General features: G+C 42.3%; 1 protein-coding gene across 3 annotated transcripts in view; it reads right to left on the reverse strand.

The window, feature by feature from the left end:
- The window catches only part of cabin1 (calcineurin binding protein 1), a 244,075-nt gene that overhangs the window by 7,173 nt on the left and 222,083 nt on the right, over positions 1-14,819 (reverse strand). For all 3 annotated transcript variants that reach the window (XM_033043465.1, XM_033043466.1, XM_033043464.1), the window contains exons 34-35: positions 10,151-10,324; positions 2,072-2,289 (exon numbers count right to left, since the gene is read on the reverse strand). In XM_033043465.1, the coding sequence (XP_032899356.1) occupies positions 2,072-2,289; positions 10,151-10,324 (392 nt within the window). The remainder of the gene's footprint in view (positions 1-2,071; positions 2,290-10,150; positions 10,325-14,819) is intronic.

Below are 14,819 nucleotides of genomic sequence, written 5' to 3' on the forward strand. Positions count from 1 at the left end.
GTATCGTTAGCTTTTAGAAATGTTTGAATGGTGCACTGACTGGCTGACATTTTACAATTTCGTTGTACATGGTTCATGTTACAATGACAATAAAGAAACTATTCTATTCTATTCTAAACTATTCTATTCTATTCTATTCTATGACCTGTTTGATGATGTCTCTTTTCTCAGTCATTGAGGCCAATGTCTGAAGATCCTTCAGGAGGATAAACCTTCAGAAAGTGTCTAAACCTGGGTGCTTTCTCATAACCTGCATGGAAATATTGGCGGGCGTTTTTGCAGACACCTTCAACCTCACCTTACTGAGGTCTGAGGTTCCCGCCTGCTTTAAAAGGGCATAAATTATACAAAAAGAATAAGGTGACATGCCTCAATGACTGACGGGTGGCACTAACGAATACAGTGATTAAATGCTTGGACAAATTGGTTATGCTGAGATTGGTCAAGTCGTACTTCAGCAAGGACCTGGACCCACCACAATAATAGAGGATGCACAGGGGATGCAATCTCGCTGCCTCTCCAATTTGAACTGGTCCACATAGACAATAAAAATACATATATCAGGGTGTTGTTCAGAGACTAAAGAATGGCACTCAACATTATAATCCCCTCAACCATGTTGCCTAGATCAGGAAACTGGGTCTCTGCACATCCCTTTGCAAATTGAACTTCGACTACCTCATCAACAGCACAGTCAGCATGAATTTGCATTAGCACTTCCTCCTTGATCAGCACCATCAGCACAGGGTCACCTCAAGGCTGTGTGCTCAGCCCCCTGCTCTACTCACTCTTTACCCATGACTGTTTAGCTGGGCACAAATCAAACTCCATCTTTAAATTCACTGACAACACCACCACTGTTGGTCAAATTTCAGATAATAATGTCAAAGTATAGGGAGATCGATCGTCTGATTGAATGATACCAGAACAAGAACCTTGCTCTCAAAATCGGTAAAACCAAGGAACTGGTTGTTGCCTTTAGAAGAGGAAGGCCGTGGATCCACAAACCTGTCCGTTAGCTGTTCGATGGTGGAGAGAGTCAACAAATTCAAGTTCCTGGGTGTGTATGTCTCTGAAGTTCTGCCTTGGACCCAGCACATTGATGCAATCAGAAAGAAACCATCAATGCCTCTACTTTCTTCGCAGATTGAAGAGATTTGGTATGTTGATTAATATTCTTTTACACTTCGACAGTAGAAAGCATATTGGCTGGTGCATCAAAGCCTGGTTCGGCAACACGAACGTCCAGGAATGAAAGCAATTATAAAAAGTGGTGAATACTGCCCTGGATCATCACTGGTACTGACCTCCCCACCATCAAAGGGATCGATAAGAGACACTGTCTCAAAAAGGCAGCCAGCATCATCAAGGACCCACACTGCTCTAGCTACACTCTCATTTCACTCCTGCCAATGAGGAGAAGGTACAGGAGTCTGAAAACTGTATCATCCAGTTTCAGGAACAGTTTTTCCCCCAACAGGTGATTGAACACTACATACTTCAACTAAACTCTGAACTACGAACTTCCTGGGCTGCACTAGAGACTTTGGGCTTTGATTTGTTTCAGCACAAAACGGATTTTTTAATAAAATTCCACTGTTTGTTTTGTTTGCTTATTATATTATCTATCGAGTGCACTGTATTTGCAAACCTGTTGTGATGCTGCTGCTGCAACTGAGAATGTAATTGTAACATTTATATTCCATTGAGAGAGAGAGAGAGAGAGAGAGAGAGAGAGAGAGAGAGAGAGAGAGAGAGAGAGAGAGAGAGAGAGAGAGAGAGAGAGAGAGAGAGAGAGAGAGACACCCCTCCCCCCTCCCCCTCCCCCCTCCCTCAGTGGAAATAACGTGTTCCTTATTTATTCCTTCAAAACCACGGCTAGTTTGGAAACACTTTTCCAGAAAGTGGACACCGCATTCTCAGTTGCCTACATTATCAAGAAGGTTTGAAGACTTTCGAGGAACTGACCCCCAGTCGCTTGAATCAGCTTGGCCAAGATGACATTGGGCTCTAAAATGCAGGATTAAAAAAATAATCTCGTCAGGGCAGTCAGCCTTGAGTATTAGCTTACCTTTAATTTTTGCTTGGTCTCCTCAGACACGCTACCTTTTGGTGACAAGAGGGTGGGGGTAGGTGGTGTGACTGTTATCTCTGGAGGAAACTTTGCCACAGACGATGGGATGAAGAGTTTTGGCATGTTTGGCGGGACACGTGACTTTATCCGACTGCCATCCCCTTTGCAGGTCTGGGACGCTGAGGTTGTAGAGGGCTCACTTACGGAGCTGGAAGCTACAGGGAAATAAAGGTACATTTGGTGAATTACTGCAGTTGCACATCATCGTTTTAAAAAATAAATCAGGCTGAGGTACCTCCCCAAATTGGGAAGCTTTATTTTTAATTGATCTGTACCATAAACATTTGATGCCAATTAACATTCCACAAAGAGATCAATTGCCCCGACAGTCTTTTAACATTTAGAAACATCTTTTCCATCCTTCAGTCCATTGAAACCTTGCCCATGCAACTTGAATACCACCAACGTCATTTGCCTGTGACTAATTTTGATGTGTTTAAGAAGGAACTGCAGTCTCCCAGTTCCTGCTGCTGAAAAACATCCCCACAGCATGGTGCTGCCACCACCATGCTTCATCATAGGAATTGGCCAGGTGATGAGTGGTGCCTGGTTTCCTCCAGACATGACAATTGGCATTTAGGCCAAAGAGTTCAATCTTGATTTCATCAGACCAGAGAATCTCCTTTCGGTGCCTTTTGGCAAACTCCAAGCGAGCTGTCATGTGCCTTTCACTGAGGAGTGGCTTCCGTCTGGCCACTCTACCATAAAGGCCTGATTGGTGGAGTGCTGCAGATATAGTTGTCCTTCTGGAAGGTTCTCCCATCTCCACAGATGAACTCTGCCAGAGTGACCATCGGGTTCTTGGTTCCTTCTTCCTCGATTGCTCAGTTTGGCCGGGCAGCCAGCTCTATGAAAGAGTCCTGGTGGTTCCAAAGTTCTTCCATTTAAGAATGACGGAGGCCACTGTGTTCTTCGGGACCTGCAATGCTGCAGAAATTGTTTTATACCCTTCCCCAGATCTGTGTCTCGACACAATCCTGTCTTGGAGGTCTACGGTCAATTCCTTCGTCTTCATGGCTTGGTTTTTGTTCTGACATGCACTGTCAACTGCAGGACCTTATATAGACAGGTATGTGCCTTTCCAAATCATGTCCAATCAATTTAATTTTCCACTGGTGGACGCCAATCAAGTTGTAGAAACATCTCAAGGATAATCAATGGAAACAGGATGCACCTAAGCCAAGTGTCATAGTAAAGGGTCTGAATAGTTATGTAAATGTGATATTTCAGTTATTTATTTTTACATACTTTGCAAAAATATTCTAAGCACCTGTTTTTGCTTCTTCGTTCTGGGATATTGTGTGTAGATTGATGATAAAAAAAAATGAATTGAATCCATTTAAAAATAAGGCTGTAACGCAACAAAATGTGGAAAAAGTGAATTGGTCTGAATACTTTCTGAATGCACTGTATTATAGTGAATATTACGTCGTATGAACATCATGCTGAATACCAGACATAAGCCCACATGTAAATTTTAAGCAAACTAGCCTCTTATCCACTGCAGGGAATGTAACATTGTGTACATTATAGAAAATACCCGTCTATTGAAGGATATAATTACAGCTGTGTACATTGTGGAAAATATCCTCCTTGTTTATGTTATACGGGATATATCTAAATATTATGGAATTGTAATTTCTCATGGACAGTCATTGGTAGAGGGAACAAGTGGTTATATCCATGGAATTGGAAGTAGCAACTTTGGCTTTGAATTTATCTTCATATTCTTTTAATGTTGGTAAGTCTCTGCTGTCCTTTGTATCGCTCATTCACCAGGATCTGTGCTAAAACAGTATGGTTTTTTTCTCTAAGTTTGCCCTTTCATATTTAGTCATGCTGGACTTCTGTTTTTGCTTCTAATGTGGTACTGATAATCTCCTGCATCCACTGGGATGCTGTTTTGCAGGGAATCGCTGGCAGTCACCTGCCTACTGCCGTCTTTGGACCAAGGCTATCAGCAGGTCGTGGGCAGAGTGGCCCCAATGAAACCCTATCAGGGCTTTCGTGAAGTTAGTGATACACAGTTCAGAAGGAACATTTGGTACAAGTTCACAAATCACAATTGTTATCATTCCTTTTGTTCAGAAATTAAGATCTCAGGGATGTGGAGAGATTTAGTAAGAGTTCCAATGAACTGAAGTTTAAAATCTCAACTACCTGCACTCTAGTCTGGCCAGTTTTCTTCATTCTGACTCTACTTGATATTTTATTTTTTTTGTATGTCAACTACCTGATATGTTTGGTGTTTTCTTGTTTATTCTTAATACATTTACAATGTTTACTGATTTCAATTTTTATTTATTTTATAGAAATAAAAATAAAAATCTATACCATGTGAACCCAAAACTGCTTTAGGAAATCACGAGAAGCAACCAAGAAGCAAAAACGATGCACGATTTTCAGTGAACATCTAACACAAATTGCTGTATTATATTGTATTATACCAGGATACACAGATATAATTTAATACATTGGAGTCTTCATGGTTTCCAAGTTAGTGGCTTGTCATTTAAAGACCATTTGGCAGATTGCACTCTAGAATTTAGCTCTGCCATAACCTCGGCTCTGAACAGAAAGTCCAATTACATTTAACATCCACACTCTGCTTTTTTAAAATTAAATATTTTCAGAGATTTGACAGATAGTGGAATCTATCAAATCTCCTAATTTGAAAATCCACCAACTGAAGTGGACAAAAAAAAAAATTTGGGTGGCTCAGAATTAGCTAATGAAAGCCTTGTAACAAAATTCAGCATCGGGTGGCTACTCCATTCCGCAACATTACCCAGTAAATGAATGTTGCTCAGCTGTCAAAAGTGATCAACTTTATAGCAAAGGAGAGATTTGTTTGGCATTTTAGCCTTGATTCTGGTTTTTAATCAATCAGCTCAGATTAGAGGCCGGTCCAATAGATTTCATATATTAAAGGGACAATGACGTTGAGATTGTACTTTAGTCAATGAATGAAAACAATGCATGCCCAGACATTGGATATTCCCAAGTGCTCACATTTCTCCCATCGTCTCCCAGCCCCCCCCCCCCCCCTCACCCTTCTCCATTCCCCACCTTCCCACACTGCTGTTGCCGTTGATTGCAGGACCTTGTGACATTGTGAGCAAGAAGCAATATGCCACCTGTCGAGGGAAGAGGACTCTTCCAGGGGGACCATGTTATGCTCCCTCCACTTCAACCCCCCCCCCCCCCCCAACTGTACGTTCCTATCACTTACCAGGGTTTTTCCTGCCCCACCTCTCTTTTCCAATCCTGGCAAGCTGCACGTGGTAAAAGCAATGCATATGAGCCGTGGCCTACACCAACGGCAGGCCTGGCTCACCCACCGCGGAACTGGGAACCTGCCCGGAGAGGGAAGAAACGGAGAGGAGGATGGAGGGAGACACTGGGATCTGTTTTGGGGTAAGGGGGAACTGTACAAAAGGGACGGATTGCATCTTAACAGGTGTGGGACCAGCATTCTGGCAGGCAGGTTTGCCACTGCTACACGGGTGGTTTTAAACTGAATAAGGGGGGTGGGGTGTCAAATGGGATAGTGGAGGATGGAGTTAAAGGGAAAGGGTTTCTTAAATGTGTGAGCGTAGAGACAGAGGGGTGTAAAATGAGGGTAGAAGCAATAGGTAGCAAGGTGAAAAGTAAAAGTGGCAGGCAGACAAAACCAGGGCAAAAATCAAAAAGGGCCACTTTTCAACAAAATTGTATAAGGGGTAAGAGTGTTGTAAAAACAAGCCTGAAGGCTTTGTGTCTCAATGCAAGGAGCATTCGTAATAAGGTGGATGAGTTGAATGTGCAGATAGCTATTAATGACTATGATATAGTTGGGATCACGGAGACATGGCTCCAGGGTGACCAAGGCTGGGAGCTGAACATCCAGGGATATTCAATATTCAGGAGGGATAGAGAGAAAGGAAAAGGAGGTGGGGTAGCGTTGCTGATTAGAGAGGAGATTAACGCAATGGAAAGGAAGGACATTAGTTTGCAGGATGTGGAATCGGTATGGGTAGAGCTGCGAAACACTAAGGGGCAGAAAACGCTGGTGGGTGTTGTGTACAGGCCACCTAACAGTAGTAGTGAAGTTGGAGATGGTATCAAACAGGAAATTAGAAATGCGTGCGACAAAGGCAAAACCGTTATAATGGGTGACTTCAATCTACATATAGATTGGGTGAATCAAATTGGCAGGGGTGCTGAGGAAGAGGATTTTTTGGAATGTATGCGGGATAGTTATCTAAATCAACATGTAGAGGAGCCAACGAGAGAGCAGGCTATTTTAGACTGGGTATTGAGTAATGAGGAAGGGTTAGTTAGCAGTCTTGTTGTACGTGCCCCCTTGGGCAAGAGTGACCATAATATGGTTGAGTTCTTCATTAGGATGGAGAGTGACATTGTTAATTCAGAAACAATGGTTCTGAACTTAAAGAAAGGTAACTTTGAGGGTATGAGACGTGAATTGGCCAAGATTGACTGGCAATTAATTCTAAAAGGGTTGACGGTGGATATGCAATGGAAGACATTTAAAGACTGCATGGATGAACTACAAAAATTGTTCATCCCAGTTTGGCAAAAGAATAAATCAGGGAAGGTAGTGCATCCGTGGATAACAAGGGAAATCAGGGATAGTATCAAAGCGAAGGATGATGCGTACAAATTAGCCAGGAAAAAGCAGCATACCGGAGGACTGGGAGAAATTCAGAGACCAGCAGAGGAGGACAAAGGGCTTAATTAGGAAAGGAAAAATAGATTATGAAAGAAAACTGGCAAGGAACATAAAAACTGACTGCAAAAGTTTTTATAGATATGTGAAAAGAAAGAGATTAGTTAAAACAAATGTAGTCCCTTGCAGTCAGAAACAGGTGAGTTGATCATGGGGAACAAGGATATGGCGGACCAATTGAATAACTACTTTGGTTCCATCTTCACTAAGGAAGACATAAATAATCTGCCGGAAATAGCAGGGGACCGCGGGTCAAAGGAGTTGGAGGAATTGAGTGAAATCCAGGTTAGCCGGGAAGTGGTGTTGGGTAAATTAAATGGATTAAAGGCCGATAAATCCCCAGGGCCAGATAGGCTGCATCCCAGAGTACTTAAGGAAGTAGCTCCAGAAATAGTGGATGCATTAGTAATAATCTTTCAAAACTCTTTAGATTCTGGAGTAGTTCCTGAGGATTGGTGGGTAGCAAACGTAACCCCACTTTTTAAGAAGGGAGGGAGAGAGAAAACGGGGAATTACAGACCAGTTAGTCTAACATCGGTAGTGGGGAAACTGCTAGAGTCAGTTATTAAAGATGGGATAGCAGCACATTTGGAAAGTGGTGAAATCATTGGACAAAGTCAGCATGGATTTACAAAAGGTAAATCATGTCTGACGAATCTTATAGAATTTTTCGAGGATGTAACTAGTAGCGTGGATAGGGGAGAACCAGTGGATGTGGTGTATCTGGACTTCCAGAAGGCTTTCGACAAGGTCCCACATAAGAGATTAGTTTACAAACTTAAAGCACACGGCATTGGGGGTTCAGTATTGATGTGGATAGAGAACTGGCTGGCAAATAGGAAGCAAAGAGTAGGCGTAAACGGGTCCTTTTCACAATGGCAGGCAGTGACTAGTGGGGTACCGCAAGGCTCAGTGCTGGGACCCCAGCTATTTACAATATATATTAATGATCTGGATGAGGGAATTGAAGGCAATATCTCCAAGTTTGCGGATGACACTAAGCTGGGGGGCAGTGTTAGCTGTGAGGAGGATGCTAGGAGACTGCAAGGTGACTTGGATAGGCTGGGTGAGTGGGCAAATGTTTGGCAGATGCAGTATAATGTGGATAAATGTGAGGTTATCCATTTTGGTGGCAAAAACAGGAAAGCAGACTATTATCTAAATGGTGGCCGACTAGGAAAAGGGGAGATGCAGCGAGACCTGGGTGTCATGGTACACCAGTCATTGAAAGTGGGCATGCAGGTGCAGCAGGCAGTGAAGAAAGCGAATGGTATGTTAGCTTTCATAGCAAAAGGATTTGAGTATAGGAGCAGGGAGGTTCTACTGCAGTTGTACAGGGTCTTGGTGAGACCACACCTGGAGTATTGCGTACAGTTTTGGTCTCCAAATCTGAGGAAGGACATTATTGCCATAGAGGGATTGCAGAGAAGGTTCACCAGACTGATTCCTGGGATGTCAGGACTGTCTTATGAAGAAAGACTGGATAGACTTGGTTTATACTCTCTATAATTTAGGAGATTGAGAGGGGATCTTATAGAAACTTACAAAATTCTTAAGGGGTTGGACAGGCTAGATGCAGGAAGTTTGCTCCCGATGTTGGGGAAGTCCAGGACAAGGGGTCACAGCTTAAGGATAAGGGGGAAATCCTTTAAAACCGAGATGAGAAGAACTTTTTTCACACAGAGAGTGGTGAATCTCTGGAACTCCCTGCCACAGAGGGTAGTCGAGGCCAGTTCATTGGCTATATTTAAGAGGGAGTTAGATGTGGCCCTTGTGGCTAAGGGGATCAGAGGGTATGGAGAGAAGGCAGGTACGGGATACTGAGTTGGATGATCAGCCATGATCATATTGAATGGCGGTGCAGGCTCGAAGGGCCGAATGGCCTACTCCTGCACCTAATTTCTATGTTTCTATGACAGCGGCGAACGCTGGATAAATGACCCTGAAAGAAGAACCCGGGGTCTTGCCTTCCGTGTCATCGCGGTTGATTGCGGGAGCCCCCCTCCCCCCCCCCTGGGAACAAGGGCTAAAGCGAGCTGTGAAAGAAGATGGACGATGGTTCGCAAGACAACTGGAATGGTGGCGAGGGCTGCAATGGGCCTTTGTGGCCCATTACTTTGTGGGAAAATGGCGCCAAAATGGCACCTCTTACATACAGAATCAGTGGGCTGTTCTATAGATTCCGTACTAATTAGGAGAATGGGCTCACATATGATCTTGCTGATCTGTATGCAAAAAAAGTATTTCACTGCACCTTGGTACATCTGATAGTAATGAAAGTATTGAACTATTGAACTTTCACCCACTCAATCAGTTTGATGGGTCTTGACCAAAAAATTGTCCGCCCATTCCCTCCACAGATGTTGCCTAACAGGCTGCTTCAGCACCTTGTATTTTGCTCAAGATTCCAGCAACTGTAATTTCTTGGATTTTGTGTCTCCGTTGTATTTGACTTGGGTTGTTGTGCTAAACATGTGACGCACATAGAGCTAATGCCAAAGTTGATCCATTGCAAAAAAGCATGAAATTGGCCAAAGGCACAGTAGAACCGGCATTATAGTTCTTTACTAAAATGGGAACCTCTTGCTTTAGTGCAAGAAGATTCACAGACTCGTTTCAGCATGTGACGCAGAGATAATCTATTTTATTACTAAAACCCCTGTGTTCTCCAACACATTGGTTTGTCAGATTTTCACTAAACAGACAAACAGATAGCATAATTAGTGTGCCTGCAAACAGAGCACAATGCCACATGATAAAGAGCCTGGAAACACTTCAGCAGCTACTTAGTAAAGATTCATTAGGTTTAACGCTTTAGCATTTTGAGAGCACACCCTTGGAGCAATACATTTGGCAAGATTGCTAATGTTCAATTTTATGAAGTTACCACATTTCCTTTGAGTTGGTGCCTATCTGATTCCATTGCAGGAGAGGACATCATCAGTGAAAGGGGGGTACACAAAAATGCTGGAGAAACTCAGCGGGTGCAGCAGCATCTATGGACCGAAGGAAATAGGCAACGTTTCGTGCCGAAACTTTGCCTATTTCCTTCGCTCCATAGATGCTGCTGCACCCGCTGAGTTTCTCCAGCATTTTTGTGTACCTTCGATTTTCCAGCATCTGCAGTTCCTTCTTAAACACATCAGTGAAAGGGGACCGTGTGCAGAGTGAATGCACTGCCGATGCTGCCTCCTTTTGGGTGTCTGTATCTTGTACGATCACACAGGTTCATGATTGAAACACACGCTGCATTTCTGTAGATAGTTTCTCGTGCTGGATGTACTCACTGTGACTGGAGCAGTGGTCCGGTCGAGACCCCTCATTCTGTTGAGTGTAATTGCCCTCTTCCTGCCAGCGAGAGGTGTCATGGGATGAAGCGACAGTCGCCATTTTCATCTGCTGACACAGGCTCGCCTGATGCCGATAGCTTAGCTCTTCTATAGGCTCCTCTGAATCCTCATCTGCAAAGCATGGTGAATCGCCCATCAGTTCTTTTATGTTTGATGCTCTCTAACCCACTCACTAGTTGCCAGAAACCTGACCAATTGATGCCTGTTTTATTGTGCCATTCATCTTGGCACACGTTTCATTTCCCCATTGTACTTCCTGACATCATTAATGTGCAAAGATTGCCTTAATTACTTAACAACAGCAATCTAGTTAAAAAGGTTGCAACATATAACCTTAAAAAATAACTGTTAATAAAACAAATAATATATATCACCTTCAAAGTAATCAACAATGTGGGAACTCAAGTTTCCCCCATCCCCACATTAAAAAGCAACACTACAGGATTATTAAAACCATATTGGTGCCCTCTGTAATAATAATAATAATAATAAAAAACTTTATTTATAAAGCGCTTTAAACAACCGCAGTTGCCACAAAGTGCTGTACATGAGAACTCATGGACAAAAGGTTATTACAAACCATTAAAAAGCGTAAAACGAATTTTAGACCTCACTGTAAAGATAGTGAGGTCTATAAACCGATTCACAACCCGTTGGCAAGTGGCCCGATGTTGTTGCTGCTGGCGGGAGCTTGGGACATTGTGTCAAGATGCAATACACTAACTGTCAAGGCGGGAAGCGGGGGGGGGGGGGGGGGGGGGGGGGGGGGGGCGGGGGAGGTCTCTCTCAGGACTCTGTTATCTTCTTCCCACTGAATTCTCCCGCACCTCCATCACAACCACAGAATGCCTTAAAGGAACGTGTAAAAGGTCAGCACGCAGAGAGTGTAGACGACCTGGTGTGCGGCATTGTCTTGCGAAGGCACAGTACACATTTTAACAGTCTTAGAGGACAGCAAAGCACAATAGTGATCTCTTAAACTAAGAATGCTCCAAGATTGCATAGACGGCACCAATATTACGTTGGGCAATGAAGAAAGGTACATGACTGGGGAAATGGTGAAGGAATGGCTGATGGACTTTAACTCCAGCAAGTTCATATTGGGAAGTTAAATAAGGCCATGACATACACAATGATTGGCAGGGCCACGTGTAAGGTAATCGAACATAGAGATTTTGGGGTACAAGTACCGAGTTCCCTGAAAGTGGCAACACAAGTAGAGCAATAAAGAAGGCATATGGTATAATTGCCTTCATCAGCCGAGGCATTGTGTGTAGGAAAAATAGACACAAAATGCTGGAGTAACTCAGCGGGGCAGGCAGCATTTCTCGGAGAGATGGAATGGGTGATGTTTCGGGTCGAGACCCTTCTTCAGACTGGAGAGATGGATAGTTAACGTTTAGTCCAGTTATCGATCTGAAATGTCTTTTTTATAAACCAGCATCTGCAGTTCCTTGTGTCCACATTGAGTATAAGAGTTGGGATGTCACGTTACAGTTGTACAAATTGTTGGTTAGGCTGCAGATGGAGTATTGTGTGCAGTTGTGGCCGCCTATCTATAGGAAGGATCTGATTACACCAGAGAGGGTGCAGAAAAGTTTCACAGAAATGTTTCCTGGACTGAAGGTTTGAGTTATAAGGAGGGACTGGCTAGGCCAGGGCTGTGGGCCAAATGCAGGCAAATAGGATTAGTGTAATAAGACAATTTAGTCGGAATGGACGAGCTGGGTCAAAAGGCCAGTTATCATGATATATAACTCCATGAATCTATATTTAATGAAAAGACTAGTATTTACATCCTGAAGTTCTTTACAGCCAAATAATTACTTTACTGAAGCAAATGATGCAGAAAATACAGCAGCCAAATTGTGCAATTTTCACAAATAATAGTGTAATAAAGAGATAATATCAGTGATGTTGTTTGAGAAATAAATATTAACTAATGTGCCAGGAGAGTTCCCAGCTCTTTTCTGAAGTATTGCTCTGGGACCTGTTTGAGACTTTAGTTTACTGTTTTATCTGAATGACGAGGTCTCAGAGGGTACGATGTCAGAGGGGAAGCCCAGATTCCCAGCTCGTGTTCTTGTTGTGGGGCACTCAACCTTCTGACTCCCAGAGTGGAGCGCACTGAACTTGAACATGGCTGGCAAAATTCTGTGATACGTCTTCCACTGTCATTAAGCATTTCAGGTTTAAATTCCAGTCTTGTGTAGGTGGCTTATGATAATCACAATGAGGCAATACTACAGGCTCTTCCAACTAAATGTACATGGTTCAAATAGAAATAAATGGATATCATCAGGCAACCATTGTTGTCTGATTCATATTCACACACAAAAGACGTTGCAGGGTGATCAAGGCTGGAATCTAAATACAGTAAGCCCTGGTTATAATGGACCATAGAGATACCACCAGGGGGCGCCATACGATGTCCATTGTCATTTGGCAGGCCTGTTCGACTATAACCAAAATCCATTATAATAAAGGGGTCAGTTAAAATGACATTTGTTTTTGAGCAAATCAGTGTATTTTGTAATCCTTCTTTCCTCATTCACCAAACTACCAAACTTTACTCTTGGTGCAAACTGTACTGTGCAAACATAAAATGTGTTTTGTTATGTGCAGCTTTGTGCCAGCCCTTATTCCCCAAGTACTGACTCATTCCCTCTGTCAGTACTCACACCTTGTCAAGCAGCCCGTTGTTGCTGACCACTTAATTAATTGCTACTTGACACATGGAATACGGGACAATAAACTCTTGAATCTTGAAAGAAACAGTAACCTCAAATTAAATCAAATACTAAATACAAACTCAAGACTCAATTTTAGAATAGGATCACTCTGCCACCAATTGCAACATGTCTTAAATTCACATGTAAGGCCTTGGTAGTTAAAATAATGTAGGAAAATGATGGGTTTGATCCCATTCGTAAAGAGATGGCTTTGAGATAAAGAAACAGGTTTTCATAGTTATCATGGGAAATTGTTAAAAGTTAACGATTCTCACATTCAAAAATTTAAGATGTAGATCAATAATGAAAAGTTGGTTTAACAGAATGATTTCAGTTAAGAATATTTAGCGTGTAGACTAACTAAGAAATTAGAGGACTGAGGGCCGTATATTTTAAGGATTAGTGAGCTAATGCTCAACAAAAGAGCAAATTGAGCCTAAAAAATATATTGTTCGAACTCTGCAGTTTTGTTTATTAAACAGTAGGCTCACCCAGATACAGTGCCCTCCATAATGTTTGGGACAAAGACCCATCATGTATTTATTTGCCTCTGTTCTCCACAATTTGAGATTTGTAATAGAAATAAATTACATGTGGTTAAAATTTTGGTTTCACCATGTAGAAATTGCAGCAGTGTTTATACATAGTTCCCCCATTTCAGGGCACCATTATGTTTGGGACACGGCAATGTCATGTAAATGAAGAGTCATGTTTAGTATTTTATTGCATATCCATTGCATGCAATGACTGCTTGAAGTCTGCGATTCATGGACATCACCAGTTGCTGGGTGTCTTCTCTGGTGATGTCCATGAATCGCAGATGTCTCTGGGTGTCTTCTACATGGTGAAACCAAAATGAAATAAAAATACCCTTTAATAAAATCTGACAACGTGCACTTTAACCACATGTGATTTTTTTCCAATTACAAATCTCAAAGTGTGGAGTACAGAAGCAAATAAATAAATGATGGGTCTTTGGCTCAAACATTATGGAGGGCACCATACCTCATTAATGGTAAAGCACTGGCAGTTCTGGCAATATCTGGACTCATAAACCTACACAAATCTCTGCCTGAAGGGAATGAAATTTGGAGAAAAATCTCTGCTCTCTTCCTGTATGAAGTGGGTTATAACAGCATACTCTTTGCAACCATCTCACTGCTATGGTGTACTGTTACCAACTCTATGCATACTTTCTCCAGATCCCATTTCACCAAACCTGTTTGCCCATTGCACTGATATGTTGCAGCTCAATATTAATTTCCATTTACCCTACAGCTGCGATTTAAATATCAGTTTATTTTCTATCCATAATCCCCTCCAGCCATAAAACACATAAAAATTCCGCAAGTTATTTAATTCCATTTGGTGCCAAACCATGGCGCCTCTCGCATGGGATCAGTTTCTGTACAACTTGCTACTTGGGGTTATGCTTAGATATGGCAACACTCAACTGAACTGTTTGTAAGAAAAGATTTTCACTGTGCATTTGCACTTCGCACATGTAACAATAGAAGCACCATTGAACCTCTGAAACCACATTTAAAAATGACCTGAGGAACATCACCCCTAAGGTAATGGATGCATGGAACAAACTGCCAGAAGAAGTGGAAAAGGCAGGTACAATTATGACCTTTAAAACACATTTGGCCAGGTACATTGTTGGGTAAGGTTTTGAACGATAACGGACTTTATGAGGTTATTCCTCTGGGTTTCCTTTGGTTCCTGAGTTTCTGAAGTAACCTTCCCAAATCTTTTATGTTTTCATCTAATGCAACCCTTCGCAAAGGCACCATAACTTATGGCTGTGGATATTTTTTTCCGTGAAACACATGGGTGAGCTTTTCTATATTATAGACACTATACAAATCCAA

Source organism: Amblyraja radiata, chromosome 25 (genome assembly GCF_010909765.2).
Source record: "Amblyraja radiata isolate CabotCenter1 chromosome 25, sAmbRad1.1.pri, whole genome shotgun sequence".
Classification (NCBI taxonomy): Eukaryota; Metazoa; Chordata; class Chondrichthyes; order Rajiformes; family Rajidae; genus Amblyraja; species Amblyraja radiata.